The following is a 23,938-nucleotide window of genomic DNA, read 5'->3' as shown; positions in this document are numbered from 1 at the left end:
CAATCTTGCGTGTGCCACGGCTGTCAAGGAAGCCCGGCCGTGCTTGCATGAGTCACCTTGGCCCCGCCAGGTGGCACCACCTATCCGGGACTCGGACAATGTCTTGTCTCGACTCGGTGGCAGCCACGAAGAGGTCCGTTCTGTAAGCTAAACTAGAGTTACTGTATATGCTACTTTTAGGTATATGCTGCGGTAGCATATATATACAGTATCTCTAAGCTAAACGTAACCACTAAACGTGTATTCACTCGGTAGTTCATGTTCCGTGCAAGTAAGTGTACGTACTGTAAAGGTGCGCCTGTCAGTGCGCTGATTCCATAAGGTTTATTCGCTGACCTGAAAAGCGCACGTTGTGGCTAACGAACTCAACGTATTCACGATCCGCCGGTTGTAACGAACGCCGTCTAACGTGTACAACCTTGTAAACAAGCTCCATCACGTGAGCTCACCGAACTGTGACGCACTTTTACGTGGCCTGCATCGACGTTCGTTTAGCCTACAGGCTACCCCGCCTGTGCTGCGTGATGTCGTCGCAGTCGTCTTCATCTTCATCGTCGTTGCCGTCCTCGTCGTCTGATGACGGTTTTCTTGAGGCCTTGGGGGCCGGTATTGTCGACTTGGAGAAGCACTTCCGATTTGATCCGCTGGCAAGCAGCGATGATCATCACGATGAGCCCATGTCGCCAACGTTGATCGGTAAGACCCGACACATTTGGTGCTCAGTCGTTCGCCAGTATAATGAATTTCGTCGAAGTATGTAGCACCTTTAATTGGCTCATTTTATGAGTGGATCACGTTGAGATGTGATTCAAGCAAATGGTGGTGGAAAAAAGTTGAATAGTTAAAAGAAAATTAGGGGTTTAACGTGTCAAAACAAATTCGGATTGCGAGGCACGCCGAGACCGAACATTGGCGTTTTTCAACGCAAGCTCACGCTAGCTTATCGACGCTGGGTGCATTCCTAGACGCGATGGCTTACTTGAGACGGTAGCGGTCACTTACAAAAAGCATAGGAACGCGAGTTACTGATGCTTTCAGCCGACGTGTAGGTAGACTGGACTGGAAAATTATTTTTTGCAGGAGCAAAGACTGTTGTCGTCGCGAGCTGAAACGTCGGTAGACGGCATGTGTTTCCAAGCACGCCTGTGATCGGGTCGCATGTAACGTGCGCGCCTACCGGTCGTCGTGCACACTCGCGAACTGAGGCATCCGCGGGCGTTGGGTGACACATTGAGTGGATAAATATGCGCAGATTTGTAAATTAGGCACACGCGCTCTTCACGTTGCTAGCTATGCGTAATCATGCGCAGCGCCTGCTGTCATGTTAGGAAAATGTGACAATGTAAGCCTTCAACGCGACTCGACAGCAGCAAAAAGGAGGGGAAGGGGGAGTAGGAGAGAAGTATACAGTAGTACCGTACATTTTGAGAAACAGTGAAGTTAGTGAATACTAAGGGCTTCGTAACGTGGCCATCTTGGCTGATGCTGGGTATTCCATTCATTCGATGTTTATTCAGACACAAAAAAAGTCACCGCGATATGTACAAAGTCAATGTTGTTTAGAGGACCTTGCTCGGAGGTGCACGGGGCGTTTCTTGGCGAGTCGATTTCTGCGGGAAGGCTTGTTAACGAGCTGGCGCGTGATGTGTACGTCGAAGGCAGTGTTGCCAGGCATCTTCCGCGACCGGCACTGCGCAGTGTTGGTCACGTCGAGCGGCACGTTAACCACCTGCCCCTTTTTGCCACATTGGCCGCTCCCGTGAGTCAAATGCTTAACGCTCATCAATGTAGCACGTGGAGCTGCGTTCTCCGACGGGCTTGAGAGTAAGAAGGTGAGGGGACTTGGAAAGATACCGGTATACTCGTGAGTAACGCTCATCGTAGGAACTTGTCACGTGCTGCCGCGCCTACGAAGCGACGAGAACGAAGTGGACGTAGTTGCCATGAAGCCAGCGCGCTGTCCATCGAAAACCGACGGATGGATAAATGGGTGGATGCTATGAGCGTCCCCTTTATAACTGGGTGGGGACATGTGTGCCACCAGGCTCGCAAGAAAAAAAAAGGAAAATAAATCTTTCTATTTATGTTGCCTTATCTACTTCGAATAAATCGATCTTATTACAACAAAAAAATATAAGTTTGTGTTCCATTTCTCTGCCTCTTCAGGAAGAATGACCCAATTTTGGCACAGTTTCTGGCCTTTATCTCTGCCTTTCTGCCACCAGTTCTTAACCGTCTCTTACTTGCTTCTATCGTGGACGTGTTCAGCTTTTCATGTATGTCCCTGAAACGAGAAGCCTTATGTGGCCTTTTACCCACACGTAAAACTGGGTGGATATCGCCGCAATTAAGTAGAAACATGTTCCTTCGTTTCCATAACTCCCCCCACAGCCCGTACATTGTTCTTCTTCTTTACTGAATCTCACTTTATGACTGCGCTTTCTTAGGCAACCCGAATCCGATCGCATCGAACAGTAAAGTGATTCTCCTTGAAATCTCGTAAAACCTCTCTCTACTTATTTCTTTTTTGCCCTTTCGGAAGTTACTGAGAGCCGCCTTCTTTTCCGTCACTGTCGTCCAATAAATCCTCTCGGCCTCTGACTTTTCGCTTAATCCTCTTTGTTACCGTGTCGTCCACACTGCCAGCCGCATATTTGCTGGTGAGCCTCCTAGTTATTTTTGTCCACTTTGTGTCCATGCTCTTCCTATGCATGACCCGCCGTGGTGGTCTAGTGGCTAATGTACTCGGCTGCAGACCCGCAGGTCGCGGGATCGAATCCCGGCAGCGGCGGCTGCGTTTCCGATGGAGGCGGAAATGTTGTAGGCCCGTGTGCTCATATTTGGGTGCACGTTAAAGAACCTCAGGTGGTCGAGATTTCCGGAGCCCTCCACTACGGTGTCTCTCATAATCATACGGTGATTTTGGGACGTTCAACCCCACATATCAATCAAGCAAGCTCTTCATATACAAACCTTCCCTGTCAATCTATTATCCATTATTTTTTTAAAACCTATCAAATCTCATTTTGCTCTGGGCTTCCCTTACTTCAAAACCTGTCCATTCCATGTGCCCTTTTACAGCCTCATTCGTCGCCTTCCCGTGAGCGCCCAACGTGAAACGTCCCGCAGTCCATTGCACCTTTGGCTTCATGCACACCACTGAGTTCCCAAATGTAAGCCCTGGAACCATCGCGTTTTTCCACGCACCTCGAAACACTTCGTACCTATTATATCCCCGTAACGCTCTGTGCTTCATTATTTTAGCATTCCTCTATCTTTTTGCTGCCGATGTTTTTTCTGTACCTCCATGTATCTATCTCCATAATTTACCCATACTCCGAGGTACGTGTACTCGCTTACCCTCGGTATTCCTTGGCGTTGTATTGAGACCGCCTGGTCTTTGTGATCGTTGAATACCATAAATCCACATTTTGTGGCGCTAAATCCTAGTCTTAGAGCTTCGCCTTACCTTCCGCATATGTCTACCAGCCGTTGTATATCGTCTTGACTGCCTGCGAATAGGACAATATTGCCTGCATAAAATAGATTAGGAAGCTTCTGCTCAACCATCGCGCCAGCCTGGTTGTGGGACAGAGTAAACCCAACGTTGCTACCTTCTAGCTCTTCTTCTATCCCTACCATATACAGCATGAATAACAGCGGGTACAAAGGACATTTCTGCCTCAGCCCCTTGCTAGTTTCAACGCTGTCATTGCTACTTATTTCTTCCCATTCAATTCAAACCGTATTTTCTCGCTATATTTCTCTGAAAAGCTGTGTACAGTCGTGACCTATTCCCACGTCCTTTAATATATCCTACGAAATTGTTTGATTAACGTTGTAACACGCCACAGTGGTGTCCAGATGAGCTATGTATATGTATTCCAGATGAGCTATGTATTCTATTTTAGATATTTCTATACACCGAATAAGGACAAACAGGTTACCATCTAACCGCCTGTCGATTTAGAATCCATTCTGAAGTTCTCCCAAAATATAATTTTGCTCTGCCCATGTTTCTATTTTTAGTTTTACTGTCTGCATTGCCAATCTGTACAGCACAGATGTAATGGTTAGCGGTCTATACGAGCGAATGTTAACCTTTTCTCCCTTGCCTTTATACATTAAGTTCATTCTACTTCTCTGCCAAGTGTCTGGTATTTCCTTCTCCTGTAAGCACTTTACTAGGGAATTCAGCAGTGCTTCTTTAGTACCATGTCCCATTTCGTTAATGAGGTGGACCTTCGTTAATGAGGTGAACCCCTTCTAAGCTCGGAGTAGTGCGCTTAGCAATTTTTCCTTCGGCCTTCTTCCAGTTGAAATTCTCAAGTACTACCTATACCTCGGGTGCACTCTTTTTCATACTTATACTCCCCGGATAAGTCCCCTGGGTGACCTTTTTTAAGAGAATCTGCTGTTGCCTTCTGTTGGCAACATAGTGTTTCGCACTCTTACAATTTCTTTCCCTCTTTATCTACCATATGTGTTACATTATGACAGACGCCTTGGGTGGCGGCGCGCCATTCACTGAGCATTGTTGGAATCACCGGAGAGGCAACCGGCGAAGTGTACACTGGTAACACTGGTGTACACGCCGCCGCCGCCGGACAGCAAGCTCCTAAACGATTGCCTAGGTTGAAGGGACTAAAGAGAGAATACAACGTTTATTGCGTTTTCTGCGCGATTAGATCAGTGAGAGGGATCCTTAGTCCGATATCCCATTGACGCGGGCCGCTGTCCTCGCCCGTTTTACGAGGGCCTCTTGCGCACAGGGCAAAGAATTGCCCTCGACTGGAGAGACTAAAGGCGGATTACCTCTGCCTGTTCTCTCCACCCGTACATAGGCGTAGTCAGAGTAGAGTCGAGCCACAGCCTGTTGCAGACCATGGAAGATGAGTAAACTACAGCGCGCGCCAGCACTAACGTACAAAGCTGTCTGTGGCACTCATTTAAAAAGCGCGGGCCTCCCGTCCCTCGCACTCGGCTTGCGTGGCGGCGTCTGCGAGGACTGTCTCCGTCGGTGGGCGCGGCTGATGAACAATGATGCGGAGGGTTTTGTGCGGCTATTTTACCTCTAGCCTTAAACTCCATCTCTGGCGATTTTTTGACCATGTCAGGTTAATGATGCTTTTATGTTCCTCAGACACTTTTCTCACGCCCTGAACGGTATCCAAGTGCGGATTGCCCCGCTTGTGGACTGTTAGCCACATTCAATCATGTGTTGTGGGAATGTGAAGCCATCGGCCCCGCCCTCAGCGAGGACAGGTGGGCTGCGCTCTTACGCAGCCCCGAACTTAAGGATCAAACCCTGGCCGTCCAGAGTGCCCGTGAACGGGCCGCCAAGCTTGGCTTGACGGTCCCAACGTGGGATTAGCCGGGTGGCGCGGGGTCTCCCCTGCGTCATCTCAGGACAAAAATAAAGTTTTAATCAATCAATCAATCACTTTTCTCACGCGCCCGATAACGGAAATGCTCAAAAAATTCTAAAATAATGTTAATTACCGAAAAACCGCAATACTGAAACCCAACCGAGTGCGCTTCTGCGCGTGACGTAAAGATTTGCCTGACGCTGCCGGAACCTGCCTGATTGAACATAATGCCCGCCAGATGGCATTACCTGTCCACGTCGTCCGCGGCGATCGGCTAAACGCTTACGCTGTTATGGTGAATATATGGCGAATGCTGTGTGGCTCACAACGCAACACCACTTGGCACCTATCGCATGCCCACCAACACGGAAAAGAAAACCGCACGCTCAACCAAGGAAGCGCCGGCCAAACCCATACAATCCATAGCAGACTAGCAGACGCTGCAGCGGCACATCAGTTCGTCACATTTGCCAGGAAAAGCTCAACGTCAAACACACAATGTTGCCATTAATTCTGACAAGCGAGGTGAGCGTTTCGAGGCAAGCTATAAAATTCATTTGAAAAGAATCTGCAAAACTTTCAAGCCTGCAATTTGGCATGACTGGCGCAAACGTGCGAACGAACGTACCCAGTGAATTTCATTGAGATCCACTGACCTCGAAAAATCGCCGGAGTAAGCTTTTGAGAGCTAAAAACAACTTCGACAGTAATTTGCTCTGTTTATGGATCAACCACGAAATTAGTGAAATGTGTGGGTGACGTGAGTGCATTGACTTGGGTGATTCTTCGGTGTCGCTCTCTCGCTTATATCGCACACTCGCTGTGGCGATAACCACGAGGGCAGCAGCCACGTTTGAGGAAAGACGGAGCAGGAAGCGAACGCGGTGGTCACGTCGCACCGCGCTCTCCGTTCCCACTGTGTCCCGAGCCGTGAAAAGGTGCGCTGCTGTGGTTGCGACCATCCTCCTGCTGCTGCTGGTCGGCCAAGCGTGCACGCTTCCTGGTGGCACAAGACGACCTTCTCGAGGCACACGCCGCCCTTTCCTTGTCGTGCAGGGGAGAGTGTTGTCGTAAGGTGTACCGACTATGCAGCAGAGCTTGCGAATAGGGCCCCGTTGTCGATTGCCGCCCATTTGGTGTTCAGATTATATTTATTTACCCTGTTCCCATATTATTACGCGGCTTACTGTATAAGAGCCGTACTCCAGTGCTGAAAATGGTCATGCATGTTGTGTGCCACGCCAGCCGTCATCACACCGTATAGGAACTTCGTGTGAGCGCCCGGCAGTCATTGGCGTCAGGATAAGCGAGGAAATGCGCACGTAACATGCTTAACGAACCGCATGTAGTACATATACGTAAGGAAAGAGATCTGCCACCTTCAACCGGTGGAGGGTAAGCGAAACCAGCGCCTCCCCTTAAATAGACAAGGCGTTAGGGCAACATAACGGTTACTGAGGGATCGCAAACGTAGTCGTTGAAGACAGATAGCGGCTAAATCGAGGAGTTCGCATAGGCAAACTGAAATCGCATCGCAAACTGGAGAACATCGACAGAGGCCTTCGCCCTGCAGTGGACAAGCACAGGCTGAGATGTGGTATTAATGTGCGATCTCTCGATGATTGGTTGAAAATGTGATTTCGTTTACTTTGGGTGTCCGGTATACGCAAAGGTGCTCGCGGGATTCCGTGTTAGCTCTTAGTGCGTATGCGCATGTTCGGTGGTGGTTCTTGCCAGGGGCGTAGCTAGAGTTTTTTTCGGGTAGAGGGGGATGAACCATACCTTATGTATGTTTGTGCGTGCGTTTGTATGTGTGCATGTATATATACGCAAGAAAAATTGAAACAAGCATTCTGGGTAGAGCAAGGAAGTATCCGTGATTACTTCGGGTGATGGTACGAAACGACATCACATGCCCTACCGATTAAAGGCCGTCCGCAACCACGGCCTCTTCTTGCCCGCCACTTGTCCTCCGCCAGTGGTCAGTCCCCCCCTCTTCCGGATTTATTGTGACCCAGGGTTTTCCTACCAGCTTGTTCCATCTTGCGTGATTGTCAGTCGCCGAACCGCATTTGCCACCCTTGGCGACCGCACGACCCCAGCAGCGTTTGAGTCATCGCCGCCGGTCGTTTCATCGGCCGTATTCGATCCGAAATCGTCGCCACTGTGGCGCCCAACTTGCCCCTACGCGTCCGTCCGGCCGAGAATATAAAAACATTAGCTTCACCGCCCTACTCGCTCGAAAGATAGAAGCGAGCGTTCCGTACTGGGGACCCCGCATCCCCCTTTCGATCGATACACGTGGACGTCACTGGCGACTGCAGCGCCGCCGGCACCACAGGGCGACGCCATGTTTGCCGGCGTGCAGACGAAACCGCTGGTGAAATCGGCAGATGAGTCTTCTGCCGGTCCTTTGCGGCTGCACTGTCCGCCGCTCTCCTTTACGTGTGCGCGACCTCGTGGCAGTTTGAGCGTCTTTTCTTTTTTCGCGTTGTCTTCGCCGGCACGTTCCCCGTGTGTGTGTGTGAGGTGATGACGGGTTTGCGATGAGCGGTCGTCGGGTCTCCGTGTGCTGCTGGGACGCCGCTCGCCGGTTGAGGTGCCCCGCGGGCACCGGCTTTCTGTGCTCCACGTTCTCCTCTCGGCGTGTCATGAGTCTGCAGCGATGTCTCAAGCCATGAAGGAGTACAGATTGTGAGTTTCTGTACCTGAAGTCTTGTCACCGTCCTTCTGCACGTGTGCACCGCGATGTTCCTGTCGTGATCGAATGATTACCTTCACTTTGTCTCTGACGATACTCGTACCTGTCATCGCTGATGATTGCTGTCCGGGGTCTCATTGGGAAGGAGGGGTTCTGCGTGAACGAGAAACATCTGGTTTGGGTGTTCAGTCTGAGATCTCAAGTGAAAACGTGTTCTTCGCTTCGTGTCTCTGGAAGGCGGTCATGGGCCAGGTTCAAGGAGGCCATTGTAAAAGCGAGTTTGTCGCCGTTTCGAGGAACGGTCGGTTGTCATCGTCCTGAATATTCTGGATATGTGATAATTGCTGGCCATTGCGGCCGTACGTAGATTGGTGAAATGCAAAAGCACCCGTGTACTTAAATTCAAGCCCAGATTAAAAAAAAAATGAAGTGATAAATGATGCTCAATGTCGATCCGAAGTCGTCTGCTTCGGCGTGCCTCTTTGTGACGCCGTGGTTCTTACGCGTGAAATCCCGTATTGTATGATTATATTATTAACAACATTACTGATCATTTGCTTCTCGATTAGCGATCATCTGGCTTTACAAGTTCGGCACTTGCTGGCCTCATGACAGCCATCGGTTTACGATCATACGCACGCCCCTCTCCTCTCTTTTTGTAATCCTGCCGTGCTATCACTGAACGCCTTTCTGGTAAATCGAGCATCTAGCTGACCTGCAGTTGGTGTTGCCCGTTTTTATACCCTATGTGCATGCACAGCGCACGTGGCAATACCTGCCGGTTTGATGGCGCGCTCACCATGCATTATGTTGCGTGCGGTTCCCGAACCACGTTGTATGCATTCTTCCTACGAGGACTGGATGGGAAAACGCTCTATGGTTATGGGGAGGGGCTTTGAATTTTTGTAGAAATTTGTTACTGTGCAGGCTACTCAGCCAACTTTCGATGAGTTGTTTTTTTTTTAACGAAAAAAAAATTGCATCTGTAGTTTGCTTCGTGTTAGGGGACGTGCCATTCTTCCCGAAACTGAAGTTTGCTTAAAGGACAAATCAAGCGGGGTCCTTTGAAATGACGTTGTTTTTCTACCAAACCCTAGCAGACCGCAAACACTGCTGTATTTCAGAGTTTTCTTTCATTATTATTATTATATTGTCGACTGCATTGGCGGGGTGATTGGAAAATCATGAACGATGCTATTTACAGAAACTTTTAACGACGTTCTTAATAAATATGGATGAACCTCCATAATCTACATCTGAACCACTAGCGTCTTTCCATAGAGAGTTTTGCTGCAGGGACCGCCAAGCAGATCGCATTCTCCTTCCCTTGGAGCGGCTGGCGAACAAAGATGGGAGAGTACCGGAGAACGCAAGAACTTGCATACTTAAGACCGGTGGTTCCCCTCACTAAAGATCACTATTTCTTAGGAACGTAAGTGCAAGAATGGTCAGGGAAGTCGGGAAGTCGAGGAGTCACACCGGGCGTGCCACGGAAGCAACTTGAGTGGCTAAATTTAACCCGGCCAGATCCTTGCGCCATTCTCGAGTACCTTGCGATGCTTCGATTCACTAAATGCAGTTGATACACCCTTAGCAACAGCGTGCGTATATGGGCAGTGCATATGCGCTTGGTTCATTTTTACTTATTCCTATTTGATTCCAGGTGCGCAGCAAACAGTGCCGTTTTCTATTCGGACATTGAAGTGACCCTCAAACGGTTTTGACGATTTTTCACAAACACATTGCGCCGGTACACCAAGTCCCAATGGTAATTTAGAAACCCATTTGAGCTCCCTGCGTAAACTGTGTAATTTATTACAACGCTTTAAAGCTGCGAATCGCTCCAGATCGCTGCGACTCGGCCAAACGCGTTTTCAACCTCCCGTACACCCAAGCGGCACGTTCTGCCCCAATGACGTCATCGTTTTCAGCTGATCTGATTGGCTGTGGAACGCGCAGCCCAGACTGCCGGCATCGGATCGGTGGCGGGATTTACGCGTATGTGGTCTCACGCAACATCGTGACGCAAGTGCCGTGAAGGCGAAGCTTATCCCTGAGCGCTCGAAGGAGGAATTGAGGGCATATGAGGTTGAAAGGCGGAGCGGAGAAGAAGGGTACTTATTTAGTACTCGTAGCTCCGTTACGAATGGGTGTTTTTATTGAACTCTGGTGCCAATGATTTGCTCCAGCAGTGGTCTAATCAAAAGCGCAATGTGAAAAAACCGTTTCAAGGACCCTTTAAGGCGCGATTCTGTGTCTGTTTGTCTTGGTCCCCACATTTTGTATAGGCCTAGGCCAAGGTCTATTTAAATAGGTCGCGAGAGTTCTGGCGAAAAACGGTTAAGAAGCAATTGCCAGTGACATTAGCATGGTGAGTTACGGGAGCTGTGATTGAAGCGCGACTAAGGGTGGAAGGAACGCTAAAGAACAAGTTTGAATCAAAGTCGAAGTTATCGCTATGTTTTACAAATGACATTCATTTTACCCAATAATAATATGTAGGTATAACGAGCAAAGAAGGCAGTTTTTTATTATTAAGAAATTTTTTTTTCCTGGCGCCCTCTGTTTACGCTATTATTACTCAGTGCAGCCCTTGCACTGCATGGAAATGCGTGTTCGTGAAATTCGTCTGCGAATACACACCCCTTCACTTCTTTTAGTGTACCGCACTTGCTTGCGTTCTCTTCTGTGCGTGAAATTGTGGGGTGCGTTTCGTCGTTGGTGAACGTCTTGAGTGCAGTGTCCCACGGGCAGCGGAACGATGCGGATTACGTGTAACGCAGAGTGCTTTCATCGGTAGCTGCGGAAACGAGGTGCTGTGCAAGGATGCAGTAGCAACATGCCTGGTGACCAATGTCTTCTATAGATAAAAAAAAAACAAAAACAAACAAACAAGGGCAATGGTTCTTAATACAGCGCTCGTTGAACTTTCATCCATCAGTATTCTTGCAGCCCAGTTTCTTGCTTGAGTAGGTAGTGCCTGCTATTACTCGCGTTGTCGGTGAGCAGATCACCAAGATATCTATCACGCTACAATCCGCATGTCTGCATTCGCATACGTAGCGGCAATTTATCGGAATAAAAAAAAAACATTAACCAAGTGGTGTCCGCAGGCTTTCTTGTAGGTGCTGTGTAATGAATTTCAGTTATTGTGACCATAGAATAAAACTGGAATGTCATGATCTTGGCGGGACTAGGCGTCATTTCATCCTGTTCAAATGGAAGAACACAAGCATTGTTCATGTTAAAGTACCCGTGTATGTGTGAAGCAAATAAGCAACGCTTCAGATATGACAGCTATACGCTGTTAGTTGCTTTGATCCATTTGCGGAAGATGCCACGTACGCCGAATAAAAGTTCGTAGAATAAGTTTCCTTGTAAAACCAAGGCGAAGTGTATGGTAGTACACTTAAAACATCACTACCTAGTCATGAGTCAGTATTAGATTAGCTGGCATTGACTTGTAATGTACTCGTAAAGGCGACGGCCTAAGAGCGAGTGCTTAGCCATGGCCGCTGAGTTTAGCGATCAGGGGCGTATAGAATGTAATTCGATATCAAATTTCGCGCTAATCCTCACAAGATGACGTCTCTTGTTTACCAGCTATTGCGTCACATTCGCTTTGTTTTTTGTTCCGGCCAAATGTTCTCTCCTCAGAGATGGCGCTGAGCCCCATGAGCAGCTGATCAACTGCCATTTTATGAACGTATGGGCTTCTGCAGGGCCTTCGCTACCAGTTATATCTACTTTGCCAAGGGCGCCAGCCTTTATAAGCGTCAGTTGTGTTCGTTACGTGGCTGTGAGGGTGGCGTTATTCCCGGAGTTCAATTTTGGCGTCAAAAGCAAAAAAAATTCTACTTCCAACCAAGTGTTTCTGGCTTCATACACAGTTGGGTTTCCGTGTTCGTTGACATTGCCGTAAGGTGACAATTACGGATTCTGTACCACGTGCGCCTGTGATGTAAGCGTTTCACATGGTGGCGAGGCCGACATGAAGGCGCACATCGCTTCACAGGACCGTCAAAACTACGTTCAGGACAACATCGCATGTTTCTTCCAAAATACTGCGATCCGCGCAGAGCGCCTTTTCACGTAAATTATTGTGGAACACAACTTGCCGCTAAGCTTTAGTGATCGCGCAGGCCCGTGTTTTGGAAAATGTTTTCCCTCTTGGAATGAATAAAGTTTTTCGCCTCCTCCTCCCAATGTGTGTGCGAAGCGGTGTGGACGTACTGAAACAACTGCCGTCGTCGGGCTGAGGATGCCGAAAGCACTAATCACAAAGGACGGAAGCAATGACAGCGTGTCGCAAATGCGTAGTAGTAACTCTCGATATCAGAAAAAAAAAAAGAGCTCCCCCGCCCTCCCTTGGTCTCGCGAATTATCATGCTTCTTGGTTGGCAAGTATGGACATACGTTGGACTTCCCGAGTACATCACTGCGTGTTTAGGAAAGTGCGGTTGGGTATGTTTTTCTTCAAGCTGACCGATCGCCCCCATTGCATGGGCGCCTTTTAGCTGGTTACTGCAGTGGGCTAAGCTGGACTTCGTGGCGCTTGGTTTTGTCCCGTGGTGCGCTGTCAGATCCCCCTAACGCGCCTCATTGTACGTTGCACCCACGATAACGTAGCGCTTTTGAATAATAGCGACGGGCTTAAGTGCTTAGGCTCTCGAACTAAAGTGTGGAAGGAACGGAACGTTGCTTAATCTATACGCATACATTTTGCCGTGTCCTTCTCGTTGCCGGCGCTGGTCATGAGATGACTGAATAGCGATATTAAAGTGACGCAGTTTGTTCATCTCCTTCAGAATGAAAACGAAACTTTGCTTCGAACCGTTATCGGGGTGTACGGTGACAGCTCAGGTATGAGAGTATTCACCGCTTGGACCCTCTCGCTGCCAACACAGGAAGCCGGACACTTGTGCCCGGGAGGGATGATCCTTTTACGAGTGGATCGGGGCTTCTTCCCGCCCATAGGGAATGGAGGATCCCACGATTATGACAAATTATCAAAGAAAAAAGGCAGTGACTCCCTTCCACTCCCGTTGTCGTGTTCGCCTCCAAGGTCGAAGGGCCGCTTCGTCGCGTGTTGTGTTCGGGTGCGTACAGTTGCCACGGCAACAGTGGCTCGATCGTTCGGCGACGCACATGCATTCGAGCGTAGCGGTGGTGCGTCAGGCGGTCGCGTGCACGTCACACAGAGGCTGTGCCTCTCGTGCAGCATCGTCGTGTGGCGTATCGATTGTCGAGGTTGCCCCCTTTTTTTCGTATCCGGCTGCTTTTGTGTCCAGTGACGGCACATTGGGTTGGGAAACTCCACAAGGTCGATTGCGAGGTTTTCGCTGTCGCAGATAGGGACGGCACGGGAATGCTTCGCCCCACGAGCGTCGGTATCGTGAGCTTTGCCGTTTGACCGCTGCGCGGCGTGTACAGTTTCATGAAGTGAAACTCACAAATGCGAAACGCGGCCATTGGGAGAAAGCGCGCGGGTCTGCATGGTACGTTCGCAGAACCGAAATTGTGTCTCTTGGCGTTTTATATTTTTTCAGCACTGCGACAGAAGTGGACCACCGACAGCGTGGCTGAATATCATATGTCGTCGGCCATTATGGCATCTTCCTTGAGTCTATCTGGCTGTTTACAAAGAGAGGTCTTGATCCATGTTTTCGCAGCTCACCATAGGCGGGCGAAGGTTTCCCCGTCAGGAGGGGAAGGCACGCCCATGGTGATCATTCCTCTCTTGCCTACGCAGCTCACGCCTGATCCCTTTTCAGCGCTTAATTCCTAATCTGTTCAAGCCTTGATCTTCTTCTAAACTTTTGTCAGGGCGTTTTAAGGTGTTGTTTCTAAGCTTACGGTAGACATTTATGCTTGAGAACGAAGGAAAAAAGCCGCAAGCATCTTCCCGCTGGGGTAACTCGAGCAAATGCGTCGCAGAGTGGGGGGGGGGTATCGCGTGAATGTTGCGTAATTTGGTATGGTTTGGGAATGCTTAACTGTTATTTCGTCTTCATTAATCTTCTTGACTGAATGAAGGAGAAACGTTGTCATCAACGGGGTGGCCAGTGAACGGTTGTGAAGCGGGAGCAGTAGGCGGTAATTTGTTCCTCCGCACAGCAAGTTGTCTATACCTCAGGCCATCACGTTTAGAATGCTCCAGACCAGGTCCTATCCAAGTATCTTTCCGCAGTATGGTCTCCTCAGAGGCTTTTGACTCTACTTGTCCCGATTGTGGTGAGGTACTTCGAACTTATGCTCTGGCGGTGCCCCTCGTTACGGGACCCGAGTCGGCTCACACAAGAGGATTGGGACTCTGCCTTACGAAGTGCAGAGTTACTACCACCACATCTACGTGCTGTCCAGAGAGCCTGGCGGCGAGCCTAGGCCTTTCCGTTCCTATGTGGGAGCGGCCCGTGACGTTGCTCTAAAGGAGTAGCGTTTCTCCGGACCAAATAAAGTTCTGTGTCTGTCTGTCAGTCGGTGTTTACTAGCAAATGCTGCCCAGCATGCGTCGGCCTTGCCTGGTGAGAGGAGGGGGGGGGGGCACAGTTGGCCCGAGATGCAAGCTTGCGCAGTGGAGGTGCCGACGCCGCCGCAAAGGCCGGATATGTAAGTAGGTGCGACGATGGAATGCTCCGCATTTTAAAGAGAACTACCGCATTGAATAATGGTAAGGAAAATAAAACCGGAACGTGTGCGTTCTGAAATTTCGGGAAAAAAAGCTGCAGGGGCAAGTTTCCATTTGACGTCATATAGCACGACATATCGAATATGGGTCGATTGCTTCGTGCTTCCGAAGTTCGCACAATAAAGCCATAGCTTCAATCGATGGTGCATCTGAGATGTCATACAAGCATTGATATTCGATCAACAAGGTAGATCCTATCCGAATTTATGATACAGGGTAGCCAGCCGGTCTGAGAACTGGCTAACCTCCCTGTGCTTCCTCTTTCCATCCTCCTCCTATGATGCGACGGGAAGAAACCTTGGGAGATCGCATTTTTCTTTCTTTCTTTCTTTCTTTCTTTCTTTCTTTCTTTCTTTCTTTCTTTCTTTCTTTCTTTCTTTCTTTCTTTCTTTCTTTCTTTCTTTCTTTTAGGAGCGAAGCTCCTTAAGGCGTGGGCTGTGCGTCCTCTGTATGTAGCCACCTCTCGTTCAGTTCTAAGTATTACGCTAGCCACCGCCCGATCTAAAGGGTACAGCCATATCCATCCGTCCATCCGTCCGTCCGTCCGTCCATCCATCCGTCCATCCGTCCGTCCGTCCGTCCGTCCGTCCGTCCGTCCATCCATCCATCCATCCATCCATCCATCCGTCCGTCCGTCCGTCCGTCCAAAAGATGCAAGATGTTATAAACTAGACGGCGGTACGTGTAGTTGATTATGAAAGATGCGAGGTGTTATAAAATAGGAATGATGCCACATATGGCGCGTGTCATCGTTCGATATAGTGCGGCGACGTACGCTAGGGGGAGCGTTGCAATAAAATCGAGTGGGCAAAATGTACGGAGGATTCATGGTTTACCAGGTTTACCTCCGGAGCTTCGCCCACTCATCATCATTCACTTCGTGGATATGGCGGCATTTTTCTTTCTTTCTTTCTTTCTTTCTTTCTTTCTTTCTTTCTTTCTTTCTTTCTTTCTTTCTTTCTTTCTTTCTTTCTTTCTTTCTTTCTTTCTTTCGTTCATTCTTTGTTCCGCTGCGGAATCGGACTCGATGCAGATCCGTCGAGATCCATACGGACTTGCGACGAGTTTTTGTTTTTTGACTTATTCAGACATGGTGCTTGAAGTTGACCAGAACAAGACTTAAAGCCAGCGGGAGCTTGAAAGGGACACTAAAGAGCAACAGTGACTTGCTTTATGTTGGCAAATTGAACAAATCTAATGCCATAAGTTTTGCTGTTTATTATTATCGGAGAAAATCTAGGTTCAAGTTTAAATTTTGTGCCGAAATCCCCGCGCGTGGTTTTCAAAATGTGTTTTTGGTAACTTCGTTGCATTGGACCGATAAACTTTTTGAAACTTTGTGCGACAATGCAGCTAACCTTTACTGATCACAAGCTACGTAGGACCCAGCACACGCTTTTGTAATGCTTGCGGCAGGAAATCTCAGGGTGGCGTCTCCACTCGCATTTTCTTTTCGCGGGTTGTTTCGCTTACCAAGCGTCGTCCCGGGGTAAGAGTCATGTTCTCGGGAATTCTACTTGACCAATACTCGAAAAACGCCTTGTGCTTTAGTGTCCAATTAAGGTACTTAGAGCAGTGGTTCTCAGATGAAAATCCGCATAACCCAGGGGCGTCCCCGTGGAGACCTATTTAAGTGAAAACCACGTACTTCATTCACCCCGCATGTTGTGTTGTGACCCCCCCCCCCCCTCCCTTTATATTTGTCTTTCGCGACAAAGGGTCACTCATTTATTACACCGATCCAATCCACAAGGGTTCCTAAAAATTCATGGCGGAGAAATACTGACCTAGAATATATTTATGGAAATGGTTAAGTGAGTTGTGTGTCACCTGTCATTTCTGAACGCTATGTTGTAGACGTCATGATTTCCCGGTTTCGGAGCGATGATTATGCGCGATTTCGTTATGAGAGAACAGTGTGCGTGAAAGTGCGTTTGATCGGCATGCCGTGGCCAAGGTCTGCACCACTTTGCCAAGTAGGCGAGTCGCAGTGCTGCTGCGCTATCCCGGCGTTTGGCGGCAATCTATGTTTAGGGCTCCGTTAAATTAATGGCTTGCACTGACGTAGTCTTAGGCGCCATGTTGGAGGACCAGCGATGTCGATAACCTGCATCCGTTGTTGTCAGCATAGGCGTTCGCATGAGTGGGGGCTGGATAGAGCAGGCAGGGGGCGCAAGGTCTGTCTCATACCCATAATCGTTTGTTCAGCAGTTTAACGCCACGCGGGTTTTCGGAGACAGTCGGAACTAAAGCCCAATCCCGATGTTTTCTTTCCAAGAATTTTGTTGCTATTTTTAACCTGCACTGTAACGTTGTTCATTATCACTTTGCTTTCAATTTCACTGTAACCGTCCCTACTGAAAGCTTTTGGGCCTGCGAGGTATGTTCAATAAAAGGAATGAAAAAAAAAAAAAAAGCCAGACCAAATACGTTCTGAGACTCGCTTGATCGCCTCATCCTCATTTTTTTCCCCATTTATTGTGGGCTCAACCAACGGTGGAAGAGAGATGCCAATATTGAACTTAATAAAATTGAAAAATGCACTTCGATATCCAGGACGTACTGCGCAAATATCTTGGTGCGAAATTAAAAAAAAAAAAACTGATACTTTCACTCCTTCATTTTCTCCTCTATTAGCAAACTGACGATGGTTGAAATATTGACATCGGGGTTTTCAGAGTGAGTGCAAGTTATCGATATAAACCGATTCATTGAATGTAAACATTTGACAGAAGTCTGTCTGGTTGGGTATGAAACTGTGAGATGATATAGGCTCCAACCAAAAGTTTTTAAGAGACCCGACGTTTCGGAACCGACTTGGTTCCTTCTTCAGGGGTGACTCCGTAGGCTACGTAGCAGCAGCGTCTTCAAAGCACTCGAAGGGTGGCAAATGACCCCTCTCTCTGTCTCTCCACTCTGTCTTTTTCTGGAACTACAAAGAGCGCAGTGCAGTCGTTGAACATGCGGAGACATTGGACCACAAGATAAATTTCGAAGCGACGGCCATCCTCGAAAGCGAGCCGAACTGGAGGAGAAGTGTGGCAGCTTGGGCTGGTTGGTATGGCATGACGACAGTTATAGCGCGAGTACAAAACGACGACACAGAGACGTGTCTTTCGTGTCCTTCTTGTCTCTGTGTCGTCGTTTTGTTCTCGCGCTATAACTATCGTCATGGAGGAGAAGGTTGTTACTCGAGTCGTGGCACATTCAGGGAACAGCCCACAACATCAACCGCTCTCTCGGAACCCTTCCCCCAATGTACACACACGGACTGCGCTCCACGGCAAAACGAGAGAGAGAGAGACAGAGAGAGGGGGCATTATCCACCCCTCGAGTGCTTTGAAGACGCTGCTGCTACGTAGCCTACGCAGTCACACCTGAAGAAGGAACCAAGTCGGTTCCGAAACGTCGGGTCTCTTAAAAACTTTTGGTTGGAGCTTATGTCATCTCACAAACCGATTCATTGTTTCGTTCGGTTGTCCCTTTAAAAATGGATGTAAAATGGAAGAAAAAGACAAGTGAGGGATTTGTGGACGTGCCTTGTAGTGAGAGGAGCGAAACACCTAGTGCCCGTCAATTGCTGTGCTGGGCCTTAGCGCGAGCAGCCGCACCCTCACCGGCGCCTCGATTACCGCTCATTACCGCGCCCCATGGCGAAATTGGAGCGTGTGCTGTCGCCCGCGAACTCGGCTCGGCGCTTTTTTCTCTTTTCCCCCTCGAACCCCTAGCGACAACGAACGACCCGTCGTCGTATGCTCATACGCGTACTTCTGTATGGCGTGTTCGTGCGTCCGTGTATCTTTTAAGTTCGTTCACGGGCCTGTTCGGTGCGTGGGTGTCGTGGATGGCGGAGGATAACCCGCGCGGGCGTTGCGTGCGCGATGCTTGGGTTGCGTTGATTTCTTTGTATTGTCGCTTACTTCGTCTGCTCTCGATGTCGCACCCCACTCGCTGCCATTAAGAGGGGGGGGGGGGGGGGTACGGTTGACGGTGAATCTGATGCGCCTCGAGTGGAGAACCCAGCCATTCAAGGGCACATCGATGAAAAGTGCTGCTGGCTACGTTACACAGGCAGGTTAAGTGGAGACGTTGCCTCCTCGGTATTTTGTATCACACTATAGCAATAAGCTAGATATTATAAATTCCCTTAGAGAAACAAGAACATTGTCTTTCTGTGTTTAGACTTTCATCCATCAGCTTTGAAATACAATATGCATAATAGCGACCAGCTCGCCCGAGCATGCATGTTATAGTTCTGGATCTAGGGTGTTTTATACGTAGGGCTGGCTCTATGCTCCTGAATAAGTCTGAAAAAAAAAAAAAAATCCAATGAAGACTCGCCGATAATCCCTTTCACAATTCCGATTTATTTGATAAGGTCTGTCATTGAACGGGTGTTTTCAACATTCAAAGGGCATTTTCAAAGCTGCAAATGTCAATTTAAAGGGGCATATCTCAGTCAGCGGTAGCATTTTCCAGTTAGACAGCAAGCTGGGTCGTTTGGCTGGGATTTATCGATAACATGGTTTACGGCGCAACACCAGAAACACACCCACAAGGTGTCTGTGTTTCTGGTGTAGCATTTTTGTAAAGTATGCTTGCGTCTTTACAACAAGCTTTAGGTTGTACTACAAACAAGTGTAGTTGTCTTGAATTCAAGTATTTTGTGCTTGTCTGTACATCTATTGGTTTGTTTAATGCTTCGAGATTTCTAAAATACCCCGCCAATGCTGCACGTTAACTTGCAATATATGTTACGTTTCTTGACCACAATGTTCACCGCCAGTTTCCTTCAGCCCTGCTGAGTTAAGGGGAAGCCCTCTTTCTTTCAATGGCAACCATGTACTGTGTAGCTTTTAAATGTGCAGCACACATTGGCAAGCCAGAGTTGACTGTAACTAGAGCACTTACACTGGCTAGTGTCATGAATTTTATCTCGGGAGCATTTGCGAAGGATGGAATTGAGAGAGACGGGAAACGGGCGTGCGAAACAAGCACACTTTATGACCCAAAAGATGAAAGGCAAAAGATTGAAAGGGAAAACAAACACTTGAAAATACTACACAAAATTACTCTAGTAACAGCTTGTCGTTGGCCCTAAAATTTTCGCTTATCTGTCGTTACTTTTCACTTCTAGTGATGGCCTGCCTGTTAGAGTAGCTCTGTGGTGGCATGCTATTTTCCATAAACTGGCTTTGTCAAACATACATTGATCCAAACAAAGATGGCCGAGCTCTGGCCATATAGAGGCAGAGAAATTTATTTTGAAGTTTTTGAATGAGAAACAGGATAGCATTGACTGTGCCAGCTATAGACATGCATGAGGGCTTGTTTATGTGTACACGTGACTGATTGTTTTTGAGCATTCCTATATTAAAAATGTTTCAATGAGCTAAGCTTTGTTGCAATGGTACACGCTCTTACATAGGGCTAAGCAAATCTGTACTAATGCTTATTAATTTCACATGATAATGTTAAGAGCTTGTTTCGCAGAAATTCCAGTGTTGGTGTTGACATCATTGGTTGTGAGTGACAGATCACCACTTTGTGCATGACCAAAACATTGAGTGAGAGAAAGTAAAATAAATAACAGAAATTTTTGGTTCAAAGGGAGGACCAAACTCGGCTCATCTGGGGGTCAAGCAGGTGTTCTGCAACAGAGCCACGCTATTGCTTGAAACTGTTCTGTGGAAAAAAAAAAGACTATACAGCAGAAGGAGTCGTCTTAACGCTTGTGTTATTGCGTGGTGTAAGTGTAAAATCGTGCCAGTTGTCAAAGCTTGTGAATTATGTAACGAGTGGATATTTTAAAAAAAGGCCCACCAATTACACAGCCCTCAGAAATGTATTCATCATCAGCGCCAAAAGCAGCAATAAAGGGAGCAGCTGCTTAGGTTGATGTCCTGAGTTACGGATGCATAGTGGGTTTTTCCTTAATTTGCAGAAAAGAATTATGGCATAGTGGGCACTTTACAACTGTACTTGCTGTAAGCATTCTAGAATAGTTTAATTCTAGAATAGAAAGCTAGGCACACAATCATTTGTTTCTTTGCAGCATGACTGACGCATGTACCGAAAACCGAAGCAGGCTAGCAGTTCAAAAAATGATGCGCACGAGGCCTGATCAGGCTAGTGTGACCTATTGACGGCATTCTTTCATTAAGGACCGCATGAACGTGCCTTAACATGATGTTCCCTCATAATTCCTTCATGCTTAAGTAAGGATTGGGCAGAAAAGCATACTTCCATACATTGTACCCTTTCAGTGGTCATGAATAGAAAAAAAATGCAGTTGAAAGAATTGATTGAGAAGCGATATGGTAACCCCTGCATAGGTGCACTAATGACTTGCTGGTTCTGGTATTCACATTTAAAAGTAACTGAAGGGAATACTTTTGTTCTGCTGATTTATGGCGCGAGTAATACCTTTTTTGCTTGCATGGTTTTTTTGAGACAGATGGAGTTCTGTACTTTCCCAGTAGCGTTCCTCCCTGAGTCCTCCTTTGCTTGTTGTGCAGGAAGAAGATCGAGACGCTGGGCAAGATGACGGCCATGTCGCAGGAGGACATAGTGAGCAACACCAAGACGGTCATCCAGGGGCTGGAGGCCCTGCGTAATGAGCACAACACGATCCTGACGGGTCTACGCAGCTCGGTGCAGGCAGTGCAGCAGTCCCAGCAGGACAACAAGGCCAGCCTGGTGGCCGAGGAGAAAGCCCAGCTCGTGCAGAAGAGCCTTGAGGCACTCGAGCTGGGGCTTGGTGAGGCGCAGGTCATGGTTGCCCTAGCATCACATCTCCAGGTCAGTGCTCTAAGTGGTCAGTCCTTTGTTGCATACTCTGTCTAGCTGGGGACCCTTTTTGGACAACTTCTCTCATATTTAATAGTGCCTATCAGAGAGGAACCGTCAAAAGATCCTGTGTAGATAGACTATAAGTAAGTGCCAATATCAATCATCGATGTGCTTGGCATATATAGCCCCATGTGTACATATCAAATGTAAATTTCTCACATTGACTTAGACCAAACCAACATGTTCACGTGTGCAATTTCGATGTGCTTTGGTTATGATTCTGTTTATTTTCATTAACCATGCAGGTAGTTAAGTGGCCTTTTTCTGTACTAAACTGTGCTCCTATATCATGTCTATTATATAGTACTACCCTTCACAACTTGCTTTTTTTTGTTAGTGAACAATTAGTGGACAACCTACACTCTGTGGTGATCCTAGGTTGCCGTGCTCGGAACCTAATGGCGCTAGGTGTTAGTGCAGTTTGTATGAAAGCAAATATATTTTTCTATATCAGGTCAGTGAAAAGCTTGTAAAGTGTTCTGACATTGGGGCGGGGGGATGGGGGGGTGAAAAAGCAACTGTGGGGCAAATTTTTTTGCTTGTGACTTTTTTGCTGTAATTTGTAGCTGTGAGCTTGGTAATGTCGAAATGGAATTGTAAATGTGCAAATGCATCGTGTAATAAATTTGAGCATCTCTAATTGTGACCAACTTTAGCATCACTTCAAAACACCCTCCAAAAGTTGTGAGAAACTAGCACCTCAACCAGAGGTGCTAGTTTCTAAGACCACACGCACTAAAGTTTTTGCAGCTCTGTCAGCACAGTTTTCAAATGGGGCCTCAGGTGTTCCAAACAGTGAAGCGATGTGGATGCTTCGGTATTACTCAGCCTGTGCGGAGCATGTCCCTTTGAGAGAAAGAAAAGCATCCTTGGCATAAGCAACCAAAAGCACCTCGAGACGAGTCCGACAACTGGGCGAGAGGTGTGAGGAACGACAGCCCTCGTCGTGTGCCAGCCGTGGTATGTTGTGTGTGCCCCACCTATTTTCAGGAAAGGTAACAGTACCCGATTTTCTTGTGGAACGTCACATGCGGTCTACGTCGTGCCAGTGGCAATATTGTCAAGTGCTGTTAACTGAGATGAGCAAGTACTCATACTTCCTTCAGAGCCAGATTAGAATGATTTAAAGGCAATGTTTACCTTTAATAATCAGCCAGAAGGGTCCACTTACATAGGACAATCCAACACAACCATCGGAGGTTTTAGTTTTGGTGTCTGGGCATTTTAAGTAAAGCCATTTATTAGGCGTAACAATCTGCTATGCTGTTGTGTGGATGCATGCAGGCGGTGGAAGCGGAGAAGCAGAAGCTGCGTGCCCAGGTGCGCCGCCTGTGCCAGGAGAATGCGTGGCTGCGTGACGAGCTGGCCAACACGCAGCAGAAGCTGCAGGCCTCGGAGCAGGCGGTGGCCCAGCTCGAGGAGGACAACAAGCAGCTGCAGTTTGTCAACTCGCTCAAGAAGTACGATGACCTGTCCGCCTCCACCACCTCTGTGGCCTCCTCCTCGGCCGCCCAGGGTGATGACTCGCAAAAGTCTCAGGGTGAGTCGGTCATTCGTATCAACGCTGCCTCCGTTTTTATCAACAACAACGCATATGCTCTCCCCTCTATGGGAGCCGTTATTCCGCCTTACTTAGTTTGGGGAGTTGCCATGGTATTGAATCATCCAGAAGGTACCACTGCTTGCATCATACATGTGTTAGAGTGTGCGACGATACTGTTTCTGACAGGATGTGGTGGACGTACCATTCCTATTATATATCACACGTCTGTCAGTTCTGTTTCTTCATACACCTTTCTTGAAGTAGCGCCATGATCGGCACGCAGTGCTTGTGCGACACATTTTAATGCGAGTGCTCGCGATTGTGTCACGTCATTTTAGCAAGTTACGGAAATACGGTACACAAATAGCATAAGTCAGTACTGTAACATTCCTCCTTTCTCCGTTTCAGTTGTGCTTCTGCTGCTCCACTTAAAGAAAAGTGTGTGGTTAATGATGCGAAGGCTAACAGGCAATTGTGAGGTGTGACAATCCCACAGTAATTTTTGAAAAAGCTTTCATGGTGTTGCAGTGTGTTTGCCTGCAAAAGGTCAACAACCAGGAAAGCAGGGATGGTACGGTCTTATGGTAGTATATTATGGAGTTTGCCGGAACTGCGCTGGTTCTCGTGGGAAGAAGCCCTCCCAAACTAGGACCATGCCTGTGGCATAGCAGCAGCACCCCCCCCTCCCCGCCAGACAATGTATCCGGAGTTTTGAGTGGCTCGGAAGGAGGGATGCTGGTTGACCGTTGAGAATTGTAAATGTTCTGCTCTCTCCGCCCTTGGTG

At 48.0% G+C, this 23,938-nt stretch overlaps 1 protein-coding gene across 8 annotated transcripts in view; it reads left to right on the top strand.

The window, feature by feature from the left end:
* The window catches only part of Klc (kinesin light chain), a 181,506-nt gene that overhangs the window by 55,209 nt on the left and 102,359 nt on the right, over positions 1-23,938 (top strand). For 7 of the 8 annotated variants that reach the window (XM_075865941.1, XM_075865937.1, XM_075865940.1 and 4 more), the window contains exons 2-3: positions 21,277-21,559; positions 22,895-23,150. In XM_075865941.1, the coding sequence (XP_075722056.1) occupies positions 21,302-21,559; positions 22,895-23,150 (514 nt within the window). In that variant the 5' untranslated portion in view covers positions 21,277-21,301. Of the gene's footprint in view, positions 1-7,768; positions 8,064-21,276; positions 21,560-22,894; positions 23,151-23,938 lie in introns of those variants that run through there. The other variant, XM_075865938.1, reaches the window with a different exon arrangement.

Source organism: Rhipicephalus microplus, chromosome 6 (genome assembly GCF_043290135.1).
Source record: "Rhipicephalus microplus isolate Deutch F79 chromosome 6, USDA_Rmic, whole genome shotgun sequence".
NCBI lineage: Eukaryota > Metazoa > Arthropoda > Arachnida > Ixodida > Ixodidae > Rhipicephalus > Rhipicephalus microplus.
The sequence above is the reverse complement of the archived record's forward strand: the minus strand, read 5'-3'. Positions and strand labels throughout refer to the sequence as shown.